The sequence below is a fragment of the Pipra filicauda genome, unplaced genomic scaffold (genome assembly GCF_003945595.2).
Source record: "Pipra filicauda isolate LSUMZ 115617 unplaced genomic scaffold, ASM394559v2 scaffold89_size2521313_pilon, whole genome shotgun sequence".
In the NCBI taxonomy this organism is placed as follows: Eukaryota; Metazoa; Chordata; class Aves; order Passeriformes; family Pipridae; genus Pipra; species Pipra filicauda.
In genome coordinates, this window is record NW_024105086.1 from 2,330,794 (window position 1) to 2,356,730 (window position 25,937).

At 44.5% G+C, this 25,937-nt stretch overlaps 1 protein-coding gene across 1 annotated transcript; it reads left to right on the top strand.

Annotated features, from left to right (window-relative positions):
- Positions 1–779: 779 nt before the first annotated feature.
- Positions 780–9,631, top strand: UBE2B (ubiquitin conjugating enzyme E2 B). The gene is made up of 6 exons (XM_027747635.2): positions 780–917; positions 4,160–4,240; positions 4,990–5,015; positions 6,039–6,128; positions 7,354–7,442; positions 8,246–9,631. The coding sequence occupies exons 1-6, from the start codon at positions 874–876 to the stop codon at positions 8,372–8,374; spliced, it is 459 nt and encodes a 152-aa protein (XP_027603436.1). The 5' UTR covers positions 780–873; the 3' UTR covers positions 8,375–9,631.
- Positions 9,632–25,937: the final 16,306 nt, after the last annotated feature.

A 25,937-nucleotide genomic window follows, 5' to 3' on the forward strand; every position in this document is an offset into this window, starting at 1 on the left:
CTTTGTGCTCTGTTAAACCCTGGATTGATGCTGCTCCAGCACCTGGATGGCTGGAGGCGAAGGGAATGGGCAGAGGATGCAGTGTTTTTTCTTGTCACTTCCTTATGAGTCTCATGATGATTTGACCTCCTAAAAATCGTCTGGAAGCAAAGCAAAGGCACATGAACCACACTGACCCCAGTTCAGGGATAACTTCCAAGGCTCCACGGAAGAACTGGGTCACGAATCCAAAGAGCCCTGCTCTGTCTGCTGGAGTAATGGGATTAAAAGAAGGGCTCTGGGAGCCTGGACACCAGTCTGCCTTTAGAGGGGACATCGAGAGAAGCTGGGGAATCCATATGGCAAAATGTGTCATTACCTCTAATTAAAAATTGATAAAAACTTGAATTTTTAAACCACCCTGTTACTGCAAGGAGCGGAAGCGGGCTGAGCGTGCAGCACAGAAGAACCCAACTCTATAACCCGCAATCCGACCGCACGTTACTGCTGCTGTGCTTTGCAGGGGCGCGTTAAACCAGGCTGAGCTGGCGTGCGTGCCGCGGAGAAACCCCAACCCGATCAACGCCCAGACTGGGATTTTCTCAGCGCACGACCCGGCTGGGCGCACATGCTCGGCTTGTTTCCCGGACGCTTTTCCCGGTCGCTCTTCCCGAACTCCTCCCAGCGCGGAGCTGCGCACGCGCTTCCCCCCCCCCCCCCCCACGGCGCAATGGGCCGGCCCGGCCCCCCCCGCCCCGCCCGCACATGGGCCGGCCCGGCGGAGGCTCCGCCCCGCGCGGAGGGAGCCGCCATTGCGGGTTGTTTGTGCGGTCCGGCGGGCGCGGAGGGAGCGCGGGCCGAGGCGGCGCGGCGGCCGCGGACTCTTTGCCCGCCATGTCCACCCCGGCCCGGCGGCGGCTGATGCGCGACTTCAAGAGGTGAGCGGGGCACGGAACGGGGACCTGCCGCCGTCCTGCGCCTTCCTGCCGAGCGCGGGGCTGGCGCCGAGCCCCCCGGGGCAGGGGCGGCGCGGGGGCTCCCTCACGGGGAGCGGGGGATCCCGCTGAGGGAAGCGGCGTCGGGCTGAGGGGAAGGGGGGGCTCTCTCCGAGCGGAGCGGGGCTTTGTTCGTGCCGCCGAGCCCCGGCGCCGACGGCTGGGGGCGTGTGAGGATAAAAGTTGGAGCGGTGGCTGCGAACGAGGGCACCCCGGGAATGCCCCCGGGAATGCCCCGGCGGGGGGACGGGGCGTCGGGATGTCGCCGTGGGATCCCGGCGCTTCCAGGTGTCCGTGGGCACCTCCCGCCCCCCCCCCCCGCCAAACACCCCCGGTATCCAAAGGCTCCGGCTTTTGGGATAGCTCATGCAGAATTTAGGAGCCTTCCAGGCTTGCAGTGTCTCCCTGAAAATTAAGGTTTTTTTGGGGTAGGCTCCCAAAAAACCGAAGCGCAAACAAGCCGAAGTGCCCTTTTGGTTTGTACGTAGCAAAAGCCAAAGTGCCCCTCGGTGTTTTTAAGCACATGCTGCCCTCTCTAAAGTTGCGTGAGGAATCTTTTGTGTAATGCATGCGAACTCCTAAAGGAGCAGTTATTAGTTGCACTCTTTTAAATGTTAATGGCCGAGCCACTGACTCTGGAATAAATTGTTTCCAGTCTGACACGTAAACGCACTTAGAGAGTGTGGAGGAGGGTGGGGGTTCCTTTGCAGGATTTACAGTGTGTCCTGGGGTTTCTCTGGGCTGGAGTTCCTCGGGAGTAGCTGGAGGTGAGTCAGCTTTGATAGTGTCTCTTTTTTTAGCATAGCGATGTTATCGCAGGCCCTGAAAATACATCAGCAAACAGTTGACGTGTATTGTAGTTGCACGTAAGGCTACAGCAGGAAAAGCCCAGTTTGTGGATTTCCAAGAAGTAGGAGGGTTTTTTGGGACGTGGAGCCCTCCCCCGCTGTTGTGTGCGAGTGTTGGTGTTTGTTAAGAGGGTGTTTCTTGATTCCTGTTCAAATCAAAACAGGATATTCGGACTTTATTGTGTTTGGTTACACAGATGACACGAACCAGTGATTTTTTTTCAGGCTGAGTGACTAAGTAATTTTTGAAGATTGCAATCAGATGTGGGTTTTATGCCCTTATAATCCTAGAATGACTGGTTTAATAATTTTGCTGTTAAGGCTGGAGAGAAGACTTTAAAGCTGTGGAAAAGTATAACGAAGTATACACAAAGCAAATGAAATTTATTTTTCATATATATGACACCCCAAAACTAATGTAACCTTTTCATGTCATTTTTTTGTTTTACTCTGCCCTTTCCTAGTTATATATTTGTTTAGCCTCATGTTACTTGTACTTCATCACACTGAAACAACACATCGTGTGCTGTGAACTCTGATTCACGTCATCAAATACAAACTGCTTTCAGACACTGTGATTGTCAGGAGCAGCGAAGAGAGAACAGTTCAGCAGATTTTGTAGCTCCTCTAATTTGTTTGACTAAACCAAAAGGAAAAAAAAACACAACCCGGTTTTATTTATTTACTTATTTATTTTTGCTGATAAAAAGGGATTACAAACACCACATTTTCCTGAGGTGTTTAAGACTTCCAGGTGCCACTTGCAGTCCTTGCCAGACCCTTTCTGCAGTTAGCCCCTGTGACAGTAGGGTGCACATGTGCTTTAAAGTTGATTTAACCCCCCGAGCCGTGTTCCAGATGCATTTGTGAGGCCAGTGCTCAGGCACTGCTGCTGGCAGACAGCCCGGCTGTCACGGAGGAGGGAGTCCTGTTCCTCCTTTCCCTGACCAAAATAGTAGGTGGTTTATGCTGTTGATCCTGAGCTGTCTGAACTGCATGTGCTCGGAGAGCAGGGATGTAAACACGGGTTCAGAGGGGCTCTGGGGCAGCACCACGGCTCAGCATCCATGGACACATGGGGTTTATCCCAGGTGAGGCAGTGCTGGTGCAGGAGCATTGCCTGCCTGTGCTTTTGTCAGCTCTCAGTAAATCTGCATTAGCACATCGACATTTAGTTAAAACTTGTCCCTTGGTCTGCAGAGCTTTTCGTGGCAGCTTGTTCATAAGTTACTGTGATGTGATCAAACCTCATGGTAAGACTCCAGAATTCCTTGTGAGGCAAAGGCAGTCACTGCATTTTCCTTATTCTTGCATAACTGGAGGTAGAACGCTGTGGAGGTTTGATCAGGCAAGTTGTTTGGGACTCACTGATTCGTGTTGTTCAGGGTCTCATGTGATGCTTAAGCAGAAACCCTGACACACAGAAGGCTGGGCAGAGGGGAGTATTTGAATCCTGTTCTTTGGCTGCAATACATGTTTCTGTCTGCTCCAAGTTTATGAGGCTTTCAGTAAGTTACATGCTTTAGGATTAAGGAACTAAAAATAGTTTTAAATGCTCCAGTGATTGCTGTAGAGATAAACACATTGTTGAACTGGTAGGAGGGAGCAGTGCACAGGTTTTCCCTTTGCTCCCCTTTGAAGCAATCAGCTTGCCAGTCAAAATAGGCTTCTACCAAATTTAGCCACATCGCATGCACGGATCTGAGAATGCAGGAAAAGCTCCACCGACAGTCCCTTGTGCTGAGTCCCAGCAAGTGTGTGCTCTGTGTGAATGTCACTGCCTGGATCTCAGTGTGCTCTGTGTGTCACTGCCTGGATCTGTGTGAATGTCACTGCCTGGATCTCAGTGTGCTCTGTGTGCCACTGCCTGGATCTGTGTGAGTGCCACTGCCTGGATCTGTGTGAGTGCCACTGCCTGGATCTGTGTGAGTGCCACTGCCTGGATCTCAGCTCCTGGTTGTGGCTGCAGCTTTTTCTCCTCTTCATGGTGGCAGCCAGCAGCAATTGCTCTTTCATAGTTCACTATGCAGCACTGTAAATCCCAGCTGTCCATGGTGCTTTAAGTTATTTTACAGTTAATCCTTTGTTCCCTGAACACTTAATCAGACCTTTTGGGCTCTTGGAGTGTCTCAGAGTAAAACATGAGAAAACTTTTATGTGCATTGCCTTGTAGGTTTGTCTTTCAGAGTATGGATAATCTGCATGTAATGCTTTGTGTATTCTCTGATTTGGAATGAGAAAATATTTACAAAATGTGGATGTTGCTGTTAAATTATACTTGCAGGTGAAAGTGTTTCATCTATATAAGACTTGTCGTTCTGTGTTTCTGATTTTTAGATTGCAAGAGGACCCTCCTGTGGGTGTCAGTGGTGCACCATCCGAGAATAATATAATGCAGTGGAATGCAGTTATATTTGGGTAAGAGTTTTTGGTCACTAGGAAATTCTATACCAGTGGGCTAAATATAATAATCTGGTGTTTGTTTTTACAATTATTCTCTTTTTTTCTGTACATAAAGTCATCAAATTGAGAAGAATGAGTAAGGATGCTGTTGTGGTAATAATTCGTTTTCAGGAATAAAGCGGAATGCGTAGGGAAGAAAAACTTAAAATTTTAAATTTGTTCAGCTTTTTATGTTGAATAAAGCCTGCATGTGGCTTAATGAAAGGGTTAGAGTGTGTAGGAGTTGGGTTATGAAAAAGCAGGACTCCTCTTTAAAGTACATAAGCGTCACATGTTCCAGGCCATTAAATCCAGATGTATTGGCAGTGATTGGATTGATTCCCAGTGGGACGAGGTACGGGTTCTGTCTGGGAAGCTACATGTATCCTACAGAAGAGGAGCTGGTTTAGTATCCTTTCATAAAACTGCAGCATGCTTGCTAGTAATCTGCTCATTAATTCCCATCTGGTCACATAATGGCACACGTATTGCTTGGGATGATGATAAAGTAGATATCCCAAATAGCAGAGTGACTGTAGACAAGTGTCTTAGATACAACAAAGCTCTCAGAGATTGCTTCTGCATGCTTCTCTAAATATTTAGATTATTGCCTCTACCTGTATCTTGGAGAGGATGGAGAAGATATAAATTTGTTGAGTTAATTTGCCTGTGTGGAAGTAGGTAATGATCACTTTTAACTGGAGTTTCTTTTCAAAACCTTTCAGGCCGGAAGGGACACCTTTTGAAGATGGTAAGCCACTAACTTTTATATTCTTTGTCATTCTTATAAATATTGCCAGTATTAACATTGTTCTGCTCTGGAAAAATAATAGATGTTATCTGTATATAATTTGAAACAAACCAAGGTTTGTTGGCCATAAAAATATGCATCTTGATCTAAGCAGTGTCTTGTCACAGTGGCTGATGGTTAGTTAGGAAGCTACAAAGCAGTGCTGCCATCAAGCCTTGTTTGTACATGTACACCAGAGCTTTTAGCAGGGGATGTTGGCCTAATGCTGCCAGATGTGTTTTCACATCTCCAGAGCTGAGCTCAACAAGACTCTGCTTTTCTCGTTTCATCTTCCTGGCATGTTTGATTCATTGCTGTTCTTCTAATGAAGAACAGGTGAAAAACCTTGAATTGTTCTGAATATAGAACTCAATGAGGGCGAGGGAATCCCAAATTTGTACATAAACATGAAAGTTGGTGTGTAATGAACCTCCCTTAGGCATATGAGGAATAATGAGTTTAATAATTATAGTATTATTGCAGTAATTGGCAGCAGATGGGTTTTTCTCTGTGTTGGGTTGGAGGAGTTACAGTAAATTATTCACTGATCCATAATAAAGGTTTTCAGTGAATCAGTTATGAGCTCCAAAGACTGAGATTGCTGATTATGAAATTCCAGTGTTTTTTTGCTGGCACCACAGTGCCTTCTTAATGAAACGCCTTCAAGTCACCCAAGTCCACAGAACCAGCATGTTGGGTCACGGAAAAAGGGGAGGGCAGTGGGATAAAGTTGGCTCTAGCTGCCTTTGCCATGCATACAGTGAGTCTCCAAGCTTCTACCCAGCTTCTGCTGCTGGGTTTATTACTCTTAGATTTCATTGTCACTCGAAATACATGAAAAGAAATCAGACTCAGTGTTGTTTGTTTATGTAATGGTGAGAAGAAGTATTGATCATGGAACACATACATTAATTTCTTGTCTATGTTCCTGGAGATGTTCTTTTGTTGTTAGTTATCTGATTGTCCTTATCTTTGTTTGGACAGGTACTTTTAAACTAGTAATAGAATTCTCCGAAGAATATCCAAATAAACCTCCAACTGTTAGGTTTCTATCAAAAATGTTCCATCCAAATGGTGAGTGAACCATCTTTATTTAGCTGTAATACCCATTAAATATTATGGTGTGGTCATGTACTCTCCAAACCTCCAGAATGCTTAACAGCTCTTCATCTCTCTTCCATCTCCTAAGTAGATGTCTAGGACAGCAACTGCTTGATGAAAAATTAAGAGTTATGATGCTATTAAGAAGCAGCTATCTGCCTCTTTCTAACCAATGTGTACCCTCAGTAGCAAAGCCTGTGAGTATTTTCAGCAGCAGCTGCACTTAGGTTGGTTTCAAGAGGCAATTCTGGTTGCAGCTTCCTGCCCCCTTCCATTTAACAGCAGTTGTGTGTGTGCAGCCACATTGTGACTGCAGGGACCTGATGGAGCCAAATGTTATTTATTTCTGCTGGGCAAGGTTTCAAGTCCCTGCTTTTGTCCTGTGCTCTGGACCAAGCTGGACTAGCACAGGGAGAACATGAGGATGCTCAGTCCCAGAGGAGGCAGCTGACCTGAACTCGGTGATGAGGGCAGCACTGGGAGGGTGTGCACCGGGGTTCCTCCCCAGCACTTGATAGGTTTGGCTCAGTTATTCCTGCCTACATTCAGGTTTTACTGAGAAAAACCCAAACCCTGCCTCTTGCCCCTCTGTAGGAACAATACATCATGTCCTGTGCAGGCCAGTGTGTCTCTGCCAGGGGGGTTGTGCTCTGTTGGGTTTTATTGGCACAAACACCTGGAGCACAAGGGTGTAGGACTCAGTGGTGAGTCTCAGGTTCACACAGGCTCCATTAATCCAGACAGAAGCAGGATTTCAGGCACACTTTCCCGTATTTTCTGTTGTCTGCCTTGGTGCATCTCATAGTGAGCACAGGGCGTGTGAAAACGGCAGTGTGTGATGGCCTGAGTGGGTTCCAGTCCTGCAGTAAATGCCTTGCTGCTCCCTGGGAGGCCTCTCTGTGTGACGGTATGGATCAGTCACACTGGAGGAGCAGCAAACCCAGCCTGCCCATTCCTGTGCTAATGCCAAAATCTTCAGACCTTCCTTCTTTTCCTCTTAAGCGTTCTGCTAATTTCAGTAATAAATCTCCAAAACACAACGTGTCAAGCTACAGAAGCTCGTGAGACATAACTGCTGTCCTTTTTCCTAAAGCATTAATTTATGCACAGAGTGCTTTGGAACAATAACTCTGCCTTGAACAGTATGTAATGAACTCTAAATGTGACAGGTTCTAAATGCTCTCCGTTGTGTTCGCAGTGTATGCGGATGGCAGCATATGTTTAGATATTCTTCAGAACCGCTGGAGTCCAACATATGATGTTTCATCTATTTTAACTTCAATTCAGGTAACTTTGCATCTGTTTTACCAAACAATGATGTTGTTGTTTGTCTCTATTCCAGAATACCCAGCTCAGTGATGGGGATAAGCCAGGCATCTCTGTCAAGGGGAACTTCAAACCCCTGTGAGCTAAGCAGTAGCTTTTCAGATCAAGTGAAGGCAGAGGTGCTGACCTACATAATTACTGATTCTGAGCTACAAAACTGCCATTATATATTTTTGGACAGGAAAGCAGTTACTGATTTGGGTTCATTTTTAACTATTTTTAGTCAAGATAGGACACGAGCTGCAGAAATTTGCCTAGTGTTTCAAACACCAACCTTTATCATGAAGCTTTGCCCTTTGAAGTCCTCAAAGGGACAATACTGCTGGAACCTACTACTTGGAATGAGTGAAAATGGCCTGGCACAGCAGAAAAGCACATTTCCTTTTCTCCTATATGATTATATTTTTCTACAGTGGAGTTTTGTAGGAGACATCTTAAGCCCCTCTTCAGTCCTGAATGACAATAGTAGTGTAATTATCAAATAGGCAATTAGCTTCATAGTGCTGACTGGCACAAAGGACCCTGTCCCTCTTAAGCTTGTGAACCTACAAGTGTGTGCAGCACTAATGCTTAAGCAGAGTGTAATTTGAGGTTCAGCAATGTAATTATGGGTGCCTAACCATGAGTTTAACCAGGTTTTATTCATCTGGCCCTTCTGAGTCATGTCTGCCCTGTGAAACACATTTGACTTGAAAGTTATAACTTGATTTTCCCTGATTTAAATGTGTTGGTTTGTCTCACATTATGTTTTCCCCTCTTTCCAGTCTCTGCTTGATGAACCCAATCCAAACAGTCCAGCAAACAGTCAGGCAGCACAGCTTTACCAGGAGAACAAACGTGAATATGAGAAAAGAGTTTCAGCTATTGTGGAACAAAGTTGGAATGATTCGTAACAGCTGCTGTGTTGCTCTCCATCCTCATAATCCTTATGTACAATTTAACTCTCAGTAGAAAGGCTACCAGAAATTTCAAGTGCCACAGTTCTATGAATTTGCATAAAACCTCATTTGCAAACAAAATTAAGCCCTCCAGTTTAGGAAAGCTAAAAGCTTGTGTATCTCGATTAACGTCCTTTTTATTGCATGGTATGAACTAAGTTATTGCTACATAAATTTGTAATATATCCTGTTTGTATTTTTTTTCCAAGTGTATAATGTTGGTGTGGAGTTTTCATGACAGAATATACACATTTTGTAAATCTGTACTTTTTTCAAATATTGAATGCCTTATTTTTGAATTCTTTAGATTTTTAAATTGGAGAAAAGCACTTAAAGTTTTTATATATGAATATTTCATGTAAAACTGTTAAATACATAACCTTAGTGCAAGACATTCTGCTCTCACTCTGTATCTGTTTCCAAGGGCTCATTTTTAGTCCATTTTTCCTTCATCTGTGCTGATGATGCCATGCACTTTACAAACAGGAAAGTTAATCCATGATGTAACTATCTCCACAGGATGTCTTTGCTTCTGCACCAGAGCTTGGCTTGATTCTGTGTGTCCTCAGTTGTATGAGGAAGAGTTTTGGTAGCTGCTAATGACAAATGGGGAAACAGATGTAACTATTTTGCTCGAAGTCCCACTTTAAACCAGCAGGGGAGTTGGAAACACCACCTGGATGAATGAGGCTTGGTGCTAATGTATTCTAATAACTTTTATTTTTCAGGGAGATTGTATTTTACCAAGTTGTAAAATATTGTCATCTAAATCTGTCCTATATTCACACACTGTAATATAGTTTTGAATACCTTCCAGTAATTAAAGAGGTGTCCCATTAGTTTCCCTTGGGGGTGGGGAAAAAATTAATCACCAACAGAAGAAAACATACCTGCATATTTAATGGAGTTATTCTTTGAGGCTTGGCTGTGCATTGCCTGGTCAGGTCTCGTGTCTGTATCACCGAGGTTCCACATACTCCTAAACTGCTGGTTTTAAAGAAGTTTGGCTTTGCTTTTGGAAGTGTTGATGTGGTGGTAATTTCTTACTGTATTCTGTAAATCAGGCTGGATGACTACAGTAAAGAATTAGGCCATTTTTTTTTTTCTTCCAGCAGCAAAATTGTAACCCCTTTGTCATAATTCCAACCAGCATTACATATGTATAAAACCTCCAAATCCTATACCAAAATACAGCTCAGTGTTGCCTGGAAAGCAGTGGAAGTTTATTTCAGCTAGAAGAGAAAATGTTGTTTATTTGCAACAGTCATGACTAAAAGCCTCAATGCACTGGAACAGGAATATCACTTTACACCTCACACCTTGTGAAGTTCTGTGATTTTAAGGAGCAGCACTCTCAGGTTTAAAACCAGCACTCAGAGTATTGTCAAGGCTCTTAGGAGCTTGTGGAGTAAAACTGCTGTAGCTTAGACAGGAACTAGTGTGCAAAGGCACAGTAACAGAAGCATCAGTGCTAAGCAACAACTGAACTGCACTCCCATGAAGTCAGTTTGCTTTCCTTGAGTTGGTGAATTTGTGTTTAAAAATTCTTCAATCTGCGTCTGATTAACAGAAGCCACAGAGGATCCAATTTGCCTTTTGGCTGTGGTGGAGTTACAGTAACGCTGGCAAAGAGGTGCTGTGTGGCCTAAAGCAGCATCAGGGCAGAGACTTTTTTTGTTCACAAACACAGTGTGGAAAAGCTTCCTGTTTCTAAGAATTAATTGAAGCTTTGAAGATTATTTTTTTAAATTTTGCCTCCTGTTTCAGTATTTTTGTTCCTCTGACGTGTGCACGAGAGTCATTAGTGTCCACATTAATTTGATTATTCCTGAACAGCCAGTTTGGCCTAGTTAGAGATCGATGATGCTCGGAACATGTTTGTGTGTCTCTGGGATGGGGGCAGTGGATGTCTGAGAAACATAATTGGAGCAGAAGGAGGTTTAATTAAGTGATCAAGCACTGCAAACTGCCTGAGCTGGGACCCACAATATGCAGGGACATGTGGGTGTCTGAAGGTTTAGGAGCATCCTCTGCTGAGGGCAGAATTTGGAGCCTACACGTAGTAAAGTCTCAGTGGAAAATGTCCTGCTGGCCCTCAGACAAAGGTGGTGATTGTGAATTACTGTATTCCCAGTGTATGGTGGGGAGGGACATTCCCTTAATTCTCATGTTAACAGTGTGTGATGGCTGTGGCAGCTGGATAGGAACGTTGGGAGGGTGAGATTCCAGGTTGGATGATAACCCCTGGGTAGACACCGGTATAGAGGAACTGGCATTTCTTGAGGTGGGATCCTGGAGCCCCTGGGGGCTGCACAGTGTCCCACAGAGCTGGGGAGGGGGAAGGACTGGTGACTTCTGCGAGCCCTCCACCAGCACATGAAAAATAATCACAGAGCATAGATCAAAATCTGCTAAAACTTCGTAGAGAAACAATTTACTGCCAGGAGTCCCATGAAATTTAAGGACCCAAAGGTTCAAGTACATCAGTTTACAAGAGCACAGTCACCTTCTTAAAAAGTGCACTGGGATGCTTGATTTTTTAATTAATTAATTAGGAGATACACTAAGCTTGCTAGGACAGTGGGATTAATTAAGGAAGGACTGATGGGTACAGGGTGTGGGGTTTACAGCTTCTCACGGGGCTTTGGTTCCTTGATATTAAACAGCTCTTGATCACATCTTTTCCATGGGATTCCATATAAAGATTGAAAATCACCGTGGAGACGTCTTTAAATTATTCACCCCAGAGTTTTTGTCCTGTATATCCAAGTCATTCACCTGATTTTACAGGTGGACAGACGGAGACCTCCAGATCTGCAGGATTTTAGTGCCAGGAAGCCCCTGGCAGGGCTGTAGGTGCGAGCCATTCCTGGGCATTGCCCACCCTGAGTTTCAGGTCCACCTTTGCCTTCAAGTTTCTCGTAACAACATTATTCATAAAGAGGCATCAAACACTGCACTGCTTGTGCTGCTTTCTTCAGATCTCGGTTCCCTGAAGATGTCTCATCCAAATACAGTCCCAAGCCAAAACTACGGGACTTGGATCTTCACAAATGTGATTAACTTCAGCAGTGTGAGTCGTCCCATTGGGATTCTTCACCGTACTACAGATAAATGTGTGTAATTGCAGAATTGAGGCCTTAGGCTGTGAGAAGTGAAGAAATCACAGCAGCCCCAGCTCCAGCACTCTGTTTAATTTGTTATTTAAGTATCAGAACATTTATCTGGCCTTCTCTCCCTGATTTTGGTAATCTTTCTAATGGAGGAGCTTCAGGTGAGGACAGGATTCCTGTCCCGTGTCATCGTGGTGGCGATGGCTCACAGATCCTCCTCAGTGCGCCCGACTTCCTTAGAAGGTGTAGTCTGTTATAAACCCTTGGATCCAGCCTTGGGCCATACAAACACCCTGCAGCCAGAGTGGTAAATGATTTAGGAGGCATTCTTTTTATTTCAATTAAGTTTTGGGGATGAAACCAGTCCAAAACTGGGAGGCCAACGACGAACTGTGTATTACTGCACAAAAGTGGACAGTTCTGTTAACACGAGTCTTCTTCAGAGTTAATATCTGGAAATCTCTTCATATCAAAAGAAGAGTAGTGAAAGAGGTGAAGGGGAAAGGAGCTAAATCTAAAAAAAATTAATTAAATATGTAGAATCCAAGAACAAAACCCATTAAAAACCCAATGCTGCTCTGCTGTTACTGTGCATTCAAAGGATATGAGTCATTTTAGAAAAGAATGTATCTTGGATTATGGGTGTGTACACATAGGAGAGGGCTTTTTGAGCTATTCTAAAAACCTCAGTTAGATAGGAGTGTTTGAAAATAAATGGGATTTAGAGTTTGAGGGGGTTTTTTTGCTTAGCATTGTTATTGCACCTTGAGTTCATCTCATGCCCAGCCACCATGAGCAGAGGACAAAAAAGAGGCAGAACTTTTTTAGACCCTGTGATAATGACTGTAATTAGCATCACAAGCTATGAAAATTGCAATATTCCCTACAGGTTTCTTGTCATTATCCCATGTTTCTGCAGTGAAAATAAAGGTTTTTAGACAGGGTATCTTCTGTGTTTAGCGCTGTCCCACTAATGGTAACGTTCCAGCCTCCGTGACTGCGTGAATCCATTCTTAATGCTTGTGTCTGCTGTGGTCTGTGTGAAAGCTGTATCCTGCCAGAAAGCAAACATGCTCCTGTCAAACAGTGGACGTTGTTCAGCATCCAGAATGAAGCCTTTTTCTTTATGATGTGGTCAGGGCACGTAGCGTGGGATTTTCTGAGCTGGTGCAAATGTTACTAGAAGAAAGTGTGTTTTAAAATCCCAGTTTGTGAATGTTTTAATTGGAAGTTCAGTGGGGTCATAAAATGAATTATTTTTGCCCTTAAACACGTGCCAGGGCCGGGTCAAACTACTGTATGAGGGCAGGGCTATGTCCTGATGGCACTGATGGAACTGAGACCTGGCTGCAGAGGCTGCCAGCACTGAAGGTGGGCAGATTTCCCTGCCCAAGCCTCCACCTGTAGCACAGGGTGTTAGACCTCAGCCCCTAGAACTGAAAAGATCTTGAGTTTCTTCCCTTGTTTTTCAGTTTGGGTCGTTAACTGCCGTGTCTGATGCATTTCTGAGCTGAATAATTTTGACAGCTGCCAATTTGGTACACATACCATGGGCTGAGCTGGGAGCCACCAGGCTGGGGAGGGTTCTGCTCTACCTGGCACAGCAACAACCTCGGGCACAAAGGGGGACCTAAATATGTATTCATGAGGGAACTAGTTGGGCAGAGAAAGGTCACCCCAAGCATCTGAGACCCTCAGTGGTTTTTATCCTGGATAAAGCTCTGCTTACAGAAATCAGTGAACACACCCATGTTGTTTTCAAAGCTGTGTTGAACTTTGAACTGCTCGGTCTCGGCGTCAGGTTATTAATTACATTGTTCATGATTGTTACCATTTATTTATTATTTATATTTCAGTTCATTTTGAGGCTGATTTGGGTGTGAACAGAAGATTATGTGGGTTCAGGGGTTTGTCTAGAATTCTGACACACACTACAATGTCCAGTAAATGTAAATATTGTTATTTTATCACTTCACATTAGTGCTATCTTGATGGGAATAGAATGATTTAGTTCTGAAATATGGTCCTTCACGCAGGGTGAGAGGCAAATTGTCTTCAATGACTGACCAGAGCGGGAAGAAGGCAGAAATGCCATCTCCTCTGAATTAATTATGAACCACACAGCTCTTGCTATTATCTGTTTACACATTATTGGCCTTGTGATGTGCTGGTGAGAGGATTTTCTTTCACTGTCTGGTCCAAATGTACGTTAAGTCCAATTTCATTAAGAAGGCTGCTCGCCTGCCCTGTTGAAAGGGTCATTGTGTGAGTTATTACAGTGTTTTCTTTGTGCTCGCTTCCCCCAAATTCCAGTAACTATTTTGTAGAAAAGTTTGAAAGTGAACTTTTGATGCCTGTGAAAGCTGCTTCATTGACTTTATTGACTCCAGAGCCTGAAGTTCTTTATCCACAGAGATCTTTAAAAGGACACTAAAAAGTTTCAGCCAAAGCTTATAGAATTTGGTGCTTATAGTTAAGTGTTATAGACCCAATGCTGTTCCCATGGAGACCTAAAGGAATTTTTCCATTTAATTAAGTGGTAGCAAAGCATACCCTTTATTAAGTGGGAAAAGGAGTAGACTGGAGAACTCCATTTGTTGTTCCCAGTCTTGTTTGTGGGCTTGCTCTGCTGTAAAAAGAAATAAACCCAGGGAAATTTTAGGTCTTTTCACCGTGATTCATCTGCTGCAAGCTCAGGGTTTGTGGGTAAGGGGGTGTGGGGTTCCAGGGAGATAACCCACAGGGCAAAGGCAGAGCTCTCCTTGTGCTCATTGCTGGTGTCTTTCCATGGAATCTGGGATGTGGAGAGGGTTCCAGTCTCCCAGGTCTCCTGCTTGGCAGAGGCCAGTGGGACAGCTGGCTGCTGTTCCCAGGTGGTGTCAGTGCCACCTGTTCCTGAGGACACTTGTAATGTCAGTTGTTGAAACAGCAACTTGTTAGCACTGAAATGCCAATTATTTACTAATACCCATAGAAATCCCAAGTAGACTCACATTCAGAAAGAGTTTTCCCACTTTGGAAGTTTGGGATGTTCTCAAGGGGTTGTTGGAAGACCCTGGTGAGCCCAGCTTCGAGTAGGGGCTCTGCCACAGGCACGTGGATAGATCCTGCAGCTCTGGGCTACAGATTTACAGAAAAAGATGAAACTGAGGCCTCAAATTGTGCAATATGTTGCTAAAAAATGTTTTTGGTTGAAGCTGTGTCATGAAATCCTTGGCTACTGAAGTCAACAGATTTATCACTGATTTAACTGGAGTGAGGATCTTGTCTATAATGAAGTCCTTTCATTTTGTCTCACTGAGATTTCTCTTGTTCTTTCTTGGTGCCTTATGACACATTCACTCCATCCTTGTCTCAAACAAAGAGAAATTATACTATCGTGATCGCCCTTTAAATATTTTCTATTTGAGGACCTACTGAAAAGGCTCCAGAGGCAAATTCTTGGTTTAGAAGTTGCTATTTATGTCCAGACACATCTGAATGTCGTTACGCTTTGAATGTTGTAGTTTTCTTTGCAGAGATGGATGAGTCTAGAGAGGGAACACATTACTTTAAATTAACTTGAAATAAGCTCTAACCAGCTCAGGGTTCTACTTGTTGCAACTGGCTCCCTTGATAAAAATCCATAACAAAATAAGCGACACCACAAGGAAAATTCTTATTTATTGGTGTTTTAAAGCAGTGCAGAAACAGGTTCTCAATCCATGACATTGGATTCTGTTGGCATATTAATATTTGAATTATTGTAGTGTCTCAGACTCCTGGTTGTGGCAAGGAGCCTACATGGGCTCTACACAAACAAATCCAGCATATTGTCTTTCCTCCAAAGGGCTTCCACCACAGGCAGGTGATGACAGGAACAGTCAGGCACAGAAGTAAAGTAAATAACAAAATTATGAATTAGTGCCAAGAAAGCTACTGGTCTCCTATTGCTAATCAATTAACAAACATCATCATAAATCAATAGTTAAGTCTGGTAGTTTATACATTTCATAAAAGCTGTAATTACAGAGTCAGGCACACCTGAAGTAGGAACTGTCCTCAGCATGGGCATTTCAGCTCCAAAACCAGGTTACACAATGCAGTTTTCATAGACCAGGTGAGCTCCACCTCTCTTTTTCTGCAGTTCTGCATTTCTAAAAGTATTCTGAAGCACTACAAGTTAAATTGCTGCTTGTTTGTGGTCTTTCCTGCAAACTGAATTTGCTTACCAAGCAGGTAAGGCTCGTGAGGGTCAATATGAAGAGCAGCCCTGCTCTCAGCTGGCTCTCCAGCTCTGCTGGCGCACAACCACCTAAAAAAAATGGACCCAAAGCTCCTGCAATTACACCTTCCTTGCTGTTTTGTAGATATTCATGTCACAGCATTCCTCTGTGGGTTAAATTAGCAAATACACGATTTTCTAGGATTTTTATTTTATGAGAAACAGGTCTCCTGGGTCAGCCATGAGACTCTTTGTTTCTGAATTTGCTGTAGCCAGAGCAGGACTCACGGCGATGTCAGCAGGTGAAATGGGCACGTGCAGGTACAGATCCCAGAACAGAATCATAGAACCACTCAGGCTGGAAAATGCCTTTAAGATCGTGGAGTCAAACTGTTAAAAATCTCCCGGGTCTCAAGGGTGGAACTGCACAGACACTGAGTGCCTGATGCATCCACACTCAGCTCGAATGGAATGTTTGTGCAGCACCTTCGGGGGCATTTCATCCCTCAGCCTGGCCAGAGAGAGCTCGGGTGTGTGCAGGAGGAGAGTGAAGCTCTCTGGTTTTACATCACTTTGAAGAACACAAAATGTCATCAAGCCTCTGTGTATCAGTTTATCCAGCTTAATTGTCTCACTGCTGACTGCACGCTGGTCCCATTCATTTTTAAAGGACGAAGCAAATATTTCAAAAGAATGATCAAAAGAATATTTTACTCTTTTCACATGCCGAGTACGGAGTCTATGAAACATTTATTCAGGAAATGAAGTATTAGGGCCTGACAGATATCTCCAGCATCACTGAATAAGCAGGTTATCTGGAGATTTCTAGTGCAAACAATCCCGTGCTTTGATGAATACACGAGTAATGCCATTACAGGGGGTTGGAAGCAAGATTAGATTGAAGGTACAGTCATTTTAGCAATTATAATAAACTCTGAAAATTAAGGTGATCACAATGAGAAACACCTTTTTTTTTATCTGTGTGTTTCTTAAGCAAAGAATAACAGAGAGTTTTGCTTTACAGTGTAAATAATAATATTTTTGCTGAGCAGGGGGCTGGATGTAATGGAAAGAGATTGATGCCCGGTATCTGAGGGAATTCTGCAGGAGGATCAGTGAAATGTTGCAGTCCTACATGGTCATAGCTTATGTTTGTCCTTGGTTTTGTGTATGACATTCATCTGGGATGTTGACACTTTATTTTCACTCAGTGTTGTTGTCAAAATGATGCAGCCCCTCTCTGTTAACTGAAGTGTTTAGGAGCTCTGAGACCTCAAATTGTAATTACATTGCCTCAAATGTCAGGTTCTTCAACAGCATATCACTGGTGGTGATAGAAACCTAAGCAGCTTAGGTGATATAAACCTAAGGAGCTTAATAGCTCCACGATGCCATATAATGTGTGGGGAATCTCCCTGCACAGGGAATCTGATAGGGGAGCTCTGAGTCACGGTGACAGCTTCAACAGGCAGGCAGGCAGGGAAGGCAGCGAGGGTGTGATGAGCTCAGAGGAGGTGAGTTGATGATTTGCTATTTATAGATGCACAGAGAGGCTCAGAGACAGGAACTCCAGGCAGAGCCACGAAAATGATTCCTCGTCAGAGCTGCGAGAGAAACACAATTTGTAGCTGGCAGAGTCTCAGGGTGCCCTGATTGTACGAGCACGTGGGCATGCCACAGCAGCAACCTCTGATGAGAGCCTGAAATGCAGCACATTGGAGCAATTCACTGCTGGATTTCATCTTTCTGTTCCTTGGTGAGCGTGTTTTGTTTTTCCAGAGAAAGAATGGAAGGATGCTGTGTGTCCTTTACACCGAGAGCAGTCTCCTCTCGTTATTTTAAACCGAACGAGGGCCAATTTGGATTAGATATAAAGAAGTGGTTTTTTACAATGAGGGTGGTAAAACACCAGCACAGGTTGCCCAAAGAGGTGGTGGATCCATGGAAACATTCAAGACCAGGTTGGATGGGGCTTTGAGCAACCTGATGTGGCTGAAGGTGTCCCTGCTCATTGCAGGGTGTTGGGCTAGATGACCTTTAAAAGGTCCCTTCCAACTCAAACAATTCTATGTTTATTATAGGATGTCATTCAGGAATTAACTTTTCCAGTTTATTTACTGGAAGATTTTCTCTCTTGTCAACCAGTTCTGGAAACTAGAGTTATATAGTACATAAATCCAGTAGTCTTCTCTTCATAAGAGACATTGATGATTGCAAAATCCAGGGAGGAGAGAGGAGAGAGGAGAGGAGAGAGAGGAGAGAGGAGAGAGGAGAGGAGAGAAGAGGAGAGGAGAGGAGAGCGAGCCTTCTCTTCCCCAGGCTGAACACGCCCAGCTCTCTCAGCCTGTCTTCATAGGAGAGATGCTCCAGCCCTCGGAGCATCTTCACAGCCCTCCTTTGGAGCCTCTCTAATAGGATATTTTCTGCCTTTCTTGCTGCAAGAAAAAAACACCTTTTTTTTTCTTCCCCCTAAGCGAGCGACTGTAGCTCTGCCACTGCTCTGGCTCAGACCCGTCCAAGTCCAGGATCAATGTCATGCCTGTTTCCCAGATGCTGAACCGAGTGCTTAAGGCCCAGCTCAGAGCCTGCACACTGTTAAATCCTGATGAGCTCGGTGAGCACGGAAGGAGCTCATCACCTCCGCGGATCAGGCCAGCGGAGCCCGTGTCACACGCTCAGGAAGGTCAGCCCCATATTTACAAAAGCCCATCAGAGCTGAATTGTGCCCTGATTGAGGTTATACCGTGAGCAAGCCGTGGCTGTGCTGATGTTGACGCGATTTCCTGAGGAGGTAGAGCTCAGGCATTTATTTCTGATGGCTTTGCAGGGCTCGCAGCCTGATTTGTATTCAGCTGCTGCTTATTGAGGCTGGTCATTGCTCTTGTAAATGGGAGATAGGAAGAATTGCTATACAGAGAAATATTTCCTCTGTTTTAGTGTAGATTTTAACTGTCACCCTCTGACTCCCGATAACCAAAGCCAGAGTGATGTGTCTGGTGTTCTCTGCCCCACACTCCCAGTTATTTATTCCCTGATGTGCAGGAAGGAAGGAGACGTGCGCAATCTCCATTCTTGTTACCAGGAATTGTGCACTTAATTCTCTGTGCATTGTACTGAAAATGAACTAGTAAGATGTGTTCTGCATCAGCAAAAAGGCTCCCTTATTCAGCTGGAATGAGAACATGCACGCTTTAACTTGGGAGTAAAGAAAATCGCTGTAAACGATTTCTTTAAACAGAATCTGTTGGGTTTTGCCTTCAATTTTTGCTGAGAGCGAAGATTCTGCAGAGGTTTTTTTTTCTCCTTTTTTCCTACCCAATTGCTAACCTTGCTGTTGCATGAGTTTCTGCTGCTTCTAGCACTTTTCATTCTGATGGCAGTTTTTCATCTCTTCACTAGCTTATGGCTAAAACAGTCCCTGTAACAGGAATTTCAGTTACTCACTCTCTGGAATAATTATTTCCATTTGTTCCTGCTCTGGTCCTGGGCACAGGGCTTCCTCGTGTCTTACCTTGATGGGTCTGTCTTACAAATTCCTATCCTTCTTAAAAATGTCTTCTCTGCACGTGTCAACACCAGGTGACAGCACGTCCCCGAGACATATTTTAAGTCATTCTTAGCTAATACTTTGCCTTTACCTCTTAGGACTTACAATTAGCACTGGAATTTTCCCGGTTGGCTACTCAATTAATAAAAATGCATCGCCACACACTGCATAATTATGGAAATGCCTGTAATTCTGTGACTTACTCTGTCTGAAAACTTTGCAGAATGCTTCGCAGCAGCGCTGTGAAGTCCCGCTAATCACAGCGCAGGCTCCAAACGAGCACGGGGAATGGGGCGGGTTCTCCTCGCACTGTTACTCAACAAGTCCCTAAAATAACCAGGAAAACACACTCAAATTGGAATCTCCTCACCCACTGTTCTCTGTGTTAGCCACTACCTACATTTGAGGTGTTGTTTCTGTAGCAAAAGATAGAATAGAAAATGACAACTCGGGGGTTTTTACTGAGGCAAAGTCATTTGTACGCCGGGTGATTGTCTGACAGCACAGACCCACGGTACCCTGAGCATTTAAAATTACATTTATGGATGGATCTGAAGGTTCTGAAGCTGATAGAACTCGATTAATGAAAAAAATCACTGAAATTAGAGGAAGGGTAGCTGCTTATCTGCTCCATCCACCCAGCAGATGAACACCATTCTGTGCAAGGTTTTTTCCCCCAGAGGTGAAGGTAAAACCACTGCAGTTCTGTACAGGCAGATGTTGGGGTACAGCATGAGCACCTTCACTCCAACCAAACAGCCACATACCAGTACAGGACCAATGTTTGGAGCACAAGGCAAGGTGCTGCAGGGACAGCAGGGAATCCCTCTGCAGCTCCCCGTGCTGGCACCTCACCGTGCTGTCCTCACCCACACGTCTCAGAGATCACCTGCAGGAGGAAGCCACCTGCTACAACTGATCTCTACATTGCAATCAATACGAGGAATATCAATTTTTCCTGGCTTGGTTGGGACCACATTTGACTAACCCATAATAAGCCACTTTACATGGGAATCAGTGTGGGCCCAGCCCTCGCTCCAGGACTGTGTTGGTTTATGGATTCATGTAAAGTTCTGCAGCAATACAACTTCATTCTGTGGAAAAGCCCTCAGAGAGTCATCAACCTCCTCTGGCATCAAAGTGTGGAAATGTAAAGTGAAGGCTTAGGACATTTCAACTGTATCAAAGTTATGAATTCTGCCTGAATTCATGAGGCTGTTGTATTATTTAATGCCTCGCTGTACAAAGACTCAGAGGTTTGTTTCAAAATTTATGTTGTCTGCTTCAAGTCTGAGCTTAAAGAGTTTTGAGAGGAACAACCCAGTGTCATTTACTGCAATAATCTGCTGGAGGGGGGTGAGGATGCTGACCTGGATGAAAGGCAGAGGAAATCTGGGCTTTGCAAGCAACTGACAGCAGTGGAAAGCCCCCAGCAGAAAGGAGTAAAGGCAGATGTGTATTAAGGGCTGTGAAGAGGGGACTTATCTGGTGATGGGAGAAGTGGTACAAACACACTGCAGGCAGGAATCATGAAGCAGCCCATGTCCAGGGAGCCCAGGAGGCAAATGACAAAATTAAAGCAGAAACCAAGTGATGATGTGGGTTCTGAAGGACTCGGAATTGCCTGGAGATGTTTAATACACCACTTAAATCTGTGTGTACTCAGGCTGTGGGGGAGTAAATGCCTTTCGCCGGCTCTGAGAGCCCGCTCAGCCTTTATTCCTCAAGGGTTAAACTATAAACTGAAGTACCCTTGACTGCAGAGCTCAAGTGAGGGTGGTTTTGAGTATCCAGCAGTCTTAGAGGAGCTGGAATGCAGAGTCTCATTCCTGAGTGGTTGTGCCCGTGCACAGAATCCGGGGCTGTGTCTGCACAGACCCGCTCGCAGCAGCTCCCGGATTTATGCCTCTGGTATTGACAGGAGGGGTTTCAAGGGTATAAACCTGCATAAAAAGAGAAGTGGTCTTTAAACACTAAATAAAAAGAGCCATTTAGAGTGTCACCGCTACGAGGATTTTCTGCTTGCTGGGAGCAGTGCCTTGGCACTCGTGGACTGTGGAGCCGCTCGAGGAACGAGCCACGATGTGATGTGCAGTTCTCATGTTCCTTCCTGTGGATGAGCACACACAAACAAAATACTGACCCCAGTTCAGAGCTTCTAAATTCTACCAAAATCCCTTTGGCTGGTGTTTCATGCTGGCCAGGCATTGCAGCCAACAGGCACAGGGACCAGAGCAGGTACAAGAAGAAACCACATGAACCAGGAGAACATCCCAAGAGCAGATGCCTCCTTTGGCCATTTCCAACCAATTAACATTGCACGAGACCTAGCTCAGGCATCTCAGGTGGGAGATCTTCCTGGGATGCAGGAGCTGGGACAGCGACCTCTCCACATCCATCAGGAGCCAGGGCTGTGCCCCAGCCTCAGAGCTCACCCTGCCTGACACGGACTCCTCACACAAACACGGCCCGTGACTGTGGCTCCACCATTCTCAGGTGGGTTTGTGACTAACTTCTGTCCTCCTCACGATGAAGGACATGTTGTTGCCTTCTTCTCCCTGGGGATTAGTCACTGACAGGGCTTTTTGTGAATATTATCAAGCCCCTTTATTGGCAGTGTTGTGTCTCCCATGAAACAGCAGAATGACCTTGAGTCAAACCGTGGATGGGACACAAAGAGCTCTTCCATACAGCACAGCCTGCATCTCTTACCTGCATGAATTAAACAGCAAGCCAACCTTTTCTGCCTCGTGCAGGGCCCAGGGAAGCAAAGCACAGCTGGATTGTGCTTTATGTGTGGTCTGTCACACCTCAGTAAGACACCAATCCAGAGGGATCCATAAAAGCTGACTTTCAGGTTATATTCAGTGAAAGGATGGTTTTCTTCACCCTCCAGGGTTTACAGTGGGATTTACACCCCTAGGCTGGAGGACAGCTGGTTGTGTGACCGTGTTCAACAAAACCATCCACACTCAGGGACCAGTTTTCTTTATTTTTGGCTGCCTTGTGGCTTTTATTTTCTCTTCGGTCTGGTGACTCTGTCCTGCAAAGGAAGTGTGTTTAGAGAGGTACCTCTTTAGTTGTAGCCTTTTCATTTTGTTCTCTTTCCCTTGTACAGGATATTTAACTGCTACTACTGGAATGACTCTACAGTTGCTATACATTCCTAATTATCGAACACCCATTACAATTAAAGTACTCTCTTCTTTGCAACCCTGGGGATAAATTTTAGAGTATTAGATTTATTTCCTTTTTTCAAAACCAGTGTAAAGCTAAATTTTCTGTGTTGCCCCTGGGTTTCATGCTGCAGACTTGGTCAGTCAAGCATGCAAAAATCTGGTGAAATAAACCCTAGAGACCGGGTTTTAAATGGGTCTTTCACCATCCAGAATTCTCTTCTGCTCAAAGTGGTTGCCCAAACTCAGCACACAAGGCTTAATAATAATTAATTACTCCAAGCCAGATAATGAAAAAAGTGGTATGGACAGACTCCATGTAAGCATAGCAGTAAAAGCATTAAATTTATTTTGTTCTGGTGCAAACCATCAGTAATCAAATTTCCATTACCCAGTGATGGGTGCGAAGAGACAAGAAAAATACTGAGTCAACAGAATTCCAATTACAGTTCTGTGAGTATCCTGCTTTAAATATGGCAAAGCAAGGAGCTGTTTTCCCAAGAGGATGGTCTTCTGATGAGTAAGCGTGGCTGTGAGTATTGCACTGTAGGAAGTATTTGGCAGGAACAAGAGCAGTGAAACAAACCTTTCTCAAGTGCCTCTGAAGAGAGGAGGAAAAGTGGTTTCCTTTGTAGATGAGTCAGTCTTGCTCTGGAATTGCTCTAGAAAGCATGGAGAAGCTTAAAAGTATGATGGGACTGTCTGTCAGATGTGATTCTTCATGCTGGGTTTACAGCACAACACTATTTCTTTCATTTATTCTGTTTTGGAGGTACTGCTCAGCTTTGGGTGGGTGGTCGTGCCAGGTGAAGGAGGCCATGAGAAGGTACAGAGCACAACCATTCCTTGGGAAAACATGAGCAGCCATCCTCGCAGCAGGGGAGGAAGCAGGTTTGGTCCCAAAAATGAGGGAATCAGGAGAGAGGAGGAGAACTGACTTCACTACAACCTTCATGCCTTTCACAACCACGTAACTGCTCTGGGTTTTGCCTCAAAACTGTATGTTTTTGCTACACCACGCATGAGTTTGAGATGTAATTAATATTAATAAAGCCCATTATGTAAAATTAGCCATAGACAAGAGATTCTTTAAAAGGTGAAATCACAATAATCATGACCAGAGTGTCTGTGTTGCTTGGAAACTGAGAGCTGTCCTGGGCTGCTCCTCAATATTTGCCTTTCATTACAGATCTTTCCCTCTACTTGTGGAAAAGGAGTTTTAAAGGAGAGAAATGACTGAAAAGTCTTTCTCTGAGCATTGGTGTTTTTTGCAGTTGGTTCTTGGGCCTGGAAGGTGAAGGACCTGTGGAGGTTCCTTAGCAGTGTTGCCCTGCAAGAAGCAACAGCAGCAGCACAGGGGGATGCAGGGCACTATGCTTGTTTGTTTGGGGAGTATTTTGGGGGGGATCTTAATTACTGATTTTTCCAGTCTGCCTTCAGGAATTTTGGGATTGGTTCCCAATCAGATGTTGTATCTGCCAACCCATCCATCCATTTGCTGCAGAGAACTGTGGCCACGGACCCGCGAGCGCGTCCTGCAGCCACTCCAACAGCTCTGCCCCCAGCATTCAGGTACAGCCTTCACAGAAAGCAGCCACATACTCCTGAAAAAACTGCAGCAAAGGAGCATAGGCTTAAAAATAATCACACGAGTGGCGTGTTCAGCTAATCAGGAGTTCCGATTGTCTCGGCATTTCTGCTCACAAATCAGACGTATTTCGGAGGCTGAAGCAGGGAGTCACCACTGGAGCCTGATTACATATTTTAAGTGCTCCCTGATTAGATTAAACTTGGTGCTGTTTATGGCTGATTTTGAGCAAATGGGAAAAATCAGAGATGGGATCCAGGCACTTTAAGCTGATCCAGATTTTGAGAATGAAAAATTCACAACTCAAACTCAGACCCAGATCCAAGTTTTGTCCTGAGGCCCCTGTCTTCAGAGTAGACTGATTCAAAATCTTGCAAGGAAGGGCTCTGGGTTATTCCCCTGTAGTAAACTTGTATTTGCTTAGAAATAACTGACTTAATTCTTAAGGACTCTGGAGGGCTTGTGTCCTCGGCGCTGAGTTCACCATAACAAAGATAAAGTGCTAAACCACAGAGTGGTTTACTTAAACACAGAAATATGTATCAGAAGGTATTTCATCAGTTCCTCCAGTCCAACCCAACATCTTTGCAGGTTAGCACACGTATTCTGTTTCAGCCTTTTGATTAATTGCATGGTACCAAAACCATACGTATTTATAGCTTGCAGAATTAGATAAATTCTCCAGATGTGGCTTCCTTTTAGTTATGCTGAGATGAACAGAGATCAAAGCCTTTGATCTTTAGCCTGACTGAAACCTGCTGCTGACACAGGTCTAGAAAATGATGCAGTGAGGGGAACTGGCCACTCTCAACTTGCTCCAGAAGCATCTCAAGCAAAATGTATGGGAAGAAACTTGTGAAGAATATTTCTATACACACCATTGAGTCTCTGCTCCTGAAAGTAGGAGATGGTTTTCAATGAACCTTTTACTCTTAACAACATATTTAAATAGATTGATTTTCTGTTCCAGCTCAGAAGTGATTTAGGACCTTTCAGTGCATGGATATCCTCTATGATACACAGAACTGGCAGGAAATGTCATCATGAGCTAGTTTATAGCCTCAATTAAGGCTATTTCCATTGCTCCAGATGTGTAAAGCAGACTTATAGCCGAGTTCCTGGTATAGTGAACTCCCTGATGCATCCTAGGCTCAGCACTGCCAGCTCAATGATATCTTCTTCATGACCCTTGGAAAAAATGATGAATAGCCAGGGAGCTGCAAATTCAGACTGAATTCTGGCAACGTGAACACTTTATACAAGTCTTGGCCAGTTAGGCAGATAGCACAGTCTGAAAACTCTTATCTGGTCCCACAGGCTGTTCCAGCAGCCACAGCTGCAGAGCAGTGCAAGGTGATGTGTGGCCACTTCTGCCTCTCTCTGCAGCTTCCTAAGCCCCACCCCATGGACATAAACCCACAGCTCTTCAGGTGATATTGCCAGGAGAGTTCTGACTCCCATGGCCAAAACTCTCATGAACTGTTTTCTGTAGAAGAAGCTGATACTAAAAAAAAAAAAACAAAAACCAAAACCAAACAACAAAACAAACCCACAAAAAAATCCCCAACCAACCAACAGCAAAAAGAACCCTCAAAAACTTTAGGTTCAAGCTCGCCAATGAAAAAAAATCACTCAAAGACACTACAGTACAGATGACCCACAAGAACCTGGAGAAGGGGTGAAAGAATAGAGAGAAAAGGATTATTAATAATGGAGTGAAATAAAAAGGAGAAAGGGCTGCTCACCCATCAAATACACTCTGAGTGTGCAGCAGAGTCAGGAAGGTCAGAGAGCTGATGCCTTTTATCAGAGATAGAGGAATCACCCAAGACCAAAGCAACAGTCAGAGGAGGTTTTGGAATTGGCTGGGGCTGACTTAATCCTGCAGTC

What these genes read in the sequence shown, in the direction of transcription:
- UBE2B (XM_027747635.2), top strand. Translation starts at nt 874, where the DNA reads ATGTCCACCCCGGCCCGGCGGCGGCTGATGCGCGACTTCAAGAG. An exon ending in TGGAATGCAGTTATATTTGG is followed by an intron (nt 4,241 to 4,989) that starts GTAAGAGTTTTT and finishes AAAACCTTTCAG; the next exon opens with GCCGGAAGGGACACCTTTTG. An exon ending in CTATTTTAACTTCAATTCAG is followed by an intron (nt 7,443 to 8,245) that starts GTAACTTTGCAT and finishes CCCTCTTTCCAG; the next exon opens with TCTCTGCTTGATGAACCCAA.